This window comes from Merops nubicus, unplaced genomic scaffold (assembly GCF_000691845.1).
Source record: "Merops nubicus isolate BGI_N331 unplaced genomic scaffold, ASM69184v1 scaffold44149, whole genome shotgun sequence".
Lineage (NCBI taxonomy): Eukaryota > Metazoa > Chordata > Aves > Coraciiformes > Meropidae > Merops > Merops nubicus.
In genome coordinates, this window is record NW_008633879.1 from 1,558 (window position 1) to 4,822 (window position 3,265).

Here is a 3,265-nt window from a genome sequence, read left to right on the forward strand (position 1 = left end):
CTCCCCAGGAGATGCAGCTGATGCTGACGTCAACGCCAACACACCCTCTCCCTGCGGGCAAGCTGCCTCTGCTGTGGCCAACAACACACCCTGCTCCCCAGCAAAGGGGGACCACCCAAACACCCCTGCCCATGCCAGCCCTGGGGACACCAAACCAGGGACACTTGTGGCATTTCCAGGCCCTGTGTCCCCCACTCACATATTTGAAGGAGAGGACAATAGCGGTGACAATCCCAGTCACCATGAGCACGATGCCGAGCACACAGAAAAGCCCTGGACACGATGTAAAATCAACCTGCCAGAAAGAGTGCGTAAGTATGTCACAGGACAGGCCGGGGTGTCCCCAGCACCCAGCTCCCTGCTCCTGACCCCCTCGTCCCCCCAGGGCAGGGCAGGGCACATCCCCCTCCTTGCCTTAGTCTGGAAGCAGAAGATGGTGACAATGATGGCCACAATAGCGGTGATGAGCATGGCGATGAGGACGGCTTTGGTCTGGTACATGCTGCCGACAGAGGGGACACCAGAGTCACCCAGCACCTCAGCATCCCCCCGCCAGGGGGGTGTTGGTGACCTCCCCATACCCCAATCCTGTGCAAGGACCCCACTGTCCCCAGACCCAGGTGACTGGAGTCTCCCCCAGGTCCCAGCAGCCTCTAGTTGAGCCAGCTGTGTGGTTGGGGACAGGAAGAACCCCAGCTCCTGTCACTGCAGGGTCCCCAGGACGTACCTAGCAATAGTTCCCGTCATCAGCCCCATGGCCAGCGTCTGAGGGAGAGAAGGGTGGGCTCAGCAGGGTGCACAGCACCATGGGGGGCAGCAGTGCATGGCTGTCACCCGCCTGCCCACGTGTCCCCCGCACATCCCTCCCAGCCTGCCTGGGCAGCTGGGGTGCCATGAGGGCACCACCAGGCCCACCCCCTGGCCCCAGCCCACTCACAAAGATGCTCAGCAGGATGATGTTCCAGGGGAAGCGTCTCCTGCGGGACAAAGAGTGGGAGAGAGGTGAGCTGGTGACAAAGGCCACGTCGTGTCCCCCTGCTGCAAACTCCCTGGAGGCAGCCCCAAGCCAGGTCCCCCCTTCCTGATACCATGGAGACACCCCCCTTCCACCATATCCACAAGCCCATGCTCTAGGGGTCCCAGCCACCAGCAACTCACCGGGGACCCTGGCAGCAGGCCAGCACCAGGTAGGTCACCAGGAACACAGCACTGCAGAGAGAGACAGCAGGTGTCAGCCCTGCAGCCCCCCACCAGGACCACCCCACCACCACCACTGGGCAGGGAAGGAGGCTGCAATTGTGGGGTGCCAGCTGGCAGCAGGCGCAGTGTGGGGGGCACAGGCCAGCAGACCCCTACTCACTATGAGGCGTAGTAGATGGCGACATTCCTCTGGACAAAGGAGCGAACAGGGGAGCTGTGGGACAGGAGGGATAAGTGTGAGGGAGGGGTGACAGCAACTACTGTTCTCTTGGGACCTCCACCCCAGGGGACATGGGGCCAGGCTCCCTCCTTTTTTGGGGCAAGGCTAAAGAAAGACTCCACTCACACAAAGGTGAACATAGCAATGATCCCCGCTGTCACCAGCAGCTGCAGGGAGATAATGGCATAGACCTACAAGAGACAAGGGGGTCAGTACCCAACCCCCAGGCCCAACCAGTGCCTTACCACCCTGACGGGTGCCCCCGGAACCCCCCGGGATTCACCTTGCGGATGAACGTGTGCCGGACCTTCCTGTCATCCCAGTCGGCTGATTGGAAGGGGGAGCCACCTCCCATGCCATCGTCACCTGTGGTGGAGGACACCCCTCAGCACTAGGGTGGTCTTCACAGCCCCCTACAATCCCCCTGTGTCTAATGCCACCCCCCAAAAAGAAAAAACCCACACCCAAGGTGCCCTCACTTACTGAACCGAATAGGCATGGTGGGCATGGCCATCCCCGGCTGGGGGTACCCCCCTGCTGCTGGGTACCCCCCTGGCTGCACGTACCCCCCTGCTGCAGGGTAACCCCCAGGCTGTGGGTACGCCCCACCAAAGTGGGGGGGCTGGGGGTATCCCCCCGGTGGCGGTGGGTAGAGGGGGTTCTTGTCATCGTAGGGGGGAGGTGCGCTGGGCTGCGCCATGCCGGCTCCGGGCATCTCCCGTGGACACCTGCAGAGGAGACAAGATTGGGTGGGTGTCAGTGCCAGTCCCTCTCCCCAGGCAGGACACGTCCTTGGTGAGCAGAGCCACAGGTATGGGGAGCCACAAAACCTCCCACTCCCACTTTAATAGCAGCTTCTAATTAATCAGGACAAGCTGGCCTCAGTGCTGGCGGCTCAATGAGAGGCAAAGGACATTCCCACTGCCCCTTGGTCAGGGCCACCCGCATTCCTGTGCCCTGAGTCCCCAGCAGCTGCGTCAGTCGCCAGCTACAAGCAGGGCACAGCCACATGCTGACTCAAGCCTTAGCTGGGACATGACCTCTCCGGTGGGGATGTGACCTCTCTGGCCTCTGGAGCCCACCCAGCCATCACCAGGGCAGCAGAGAGCAGCCCCTCGCCACGCTCTGGCTGGTTTCCAGCTCCTGGTGGCACCGCCCTGGGGACAAAGTACATCGCCTCTCCTGCTGCCTGGGGATGGAAGCACAGGGCCCGATTCTGATCGCACCCATGCAGACCCCAGCGCCCCAGCCTCACATTTTGGAGGTGCCCCCCACCCAGCAGGTCACACGGGCACTTCACAACTCCCGAGTCTCCCCAGGGAATTATAGGGACAAGTTATAAGGACATCCACATCACCTCGGAAGGAGGTGGATGGAAGCCTAGAGAAGGAGGCCGGGACCCCCCAGGGACTAAGCTCCCCTCCCCATCTGTGCTGGGCCCCCTCGCAGAGGCCCCAGCAGCTGCGAGCAGCCAGCCCAGGCCCAGGGCCAGCTGCCGGGCTTGGGCCCAGAAGGAGGAGGAGAAGGAGGAAGGCAGGATCTCCAAGGCCAACAAAACAATGGTGCTGCCAGGAGCCGGCGCCAGGCCTTTACCCGCCTGCCGCCCCCCCCCAGCGCTAGCACTGGGAAACACCCACCCCGAGCCCCAGGCAGGTGCCAGGAACCCCCACGTTCCCCCTGCCCAAAGCTGTGACGTGACCCTCAAAGGGACCAGGATCTGATCCCACCCGGTCTAGGCTGGGAGGGGACCAGGCACTTCCTTAAGCATGACGCCTGCGCTTCCCAGAGCTGGGCTGGGCAGGCAGTGGTGCCAGGCTGGGGGGGCCACACTGGGAACAGCCATGC

The 3,265-nt window shown here is 62.8% G+C and overlaps 1 protein-coding gene across 1 annotated transcript in view; it reads right to left on the reverse strand.

Annotated features, from left to right (window-relative positions):
• The window catches only part of TMBIM1 (transmembrane BAX inhibitor motif containing 1), a 2,489-nt gene extending 369 nt beyond the window's left edge, over positions 1-2,120 (reverse strand). Inside the window, exons 1-9 of the mRNA XM_008948394.1 lie at positions 1,904-2,120; positions 1,704-1,786; positions 1,547-1,611; positions 1,361-1,414; positions 1,159-1,209; positions 938-977; positions 728-765; positions 415-502; positions 200-295 (exon numbers count right to left, since the gene is read on the reverse strand). Of these exons, the coding sequence (XP_008946642.1) occupies positions 200-295; positions 415-502; positions 728-765; positions 938-977; positions 1,159-1,209; positions 1,361-1,414; positions 1,547-1,611; positions 1,704-1,786; positions 1,904-2,120 (732 nt within the window). The remainder of the gene's footprint in view (positions 1-199; positions 296-414; positions 503-727; positions 766-937; positions 978-1,158; positions 1,210-1,360; positions 1,415-1,546; positions 1,612-1,703; positions 1,787-1,903) is intronic.
• Positions 2,121-3,265: the final 1,145 nt, after the last annotated feature.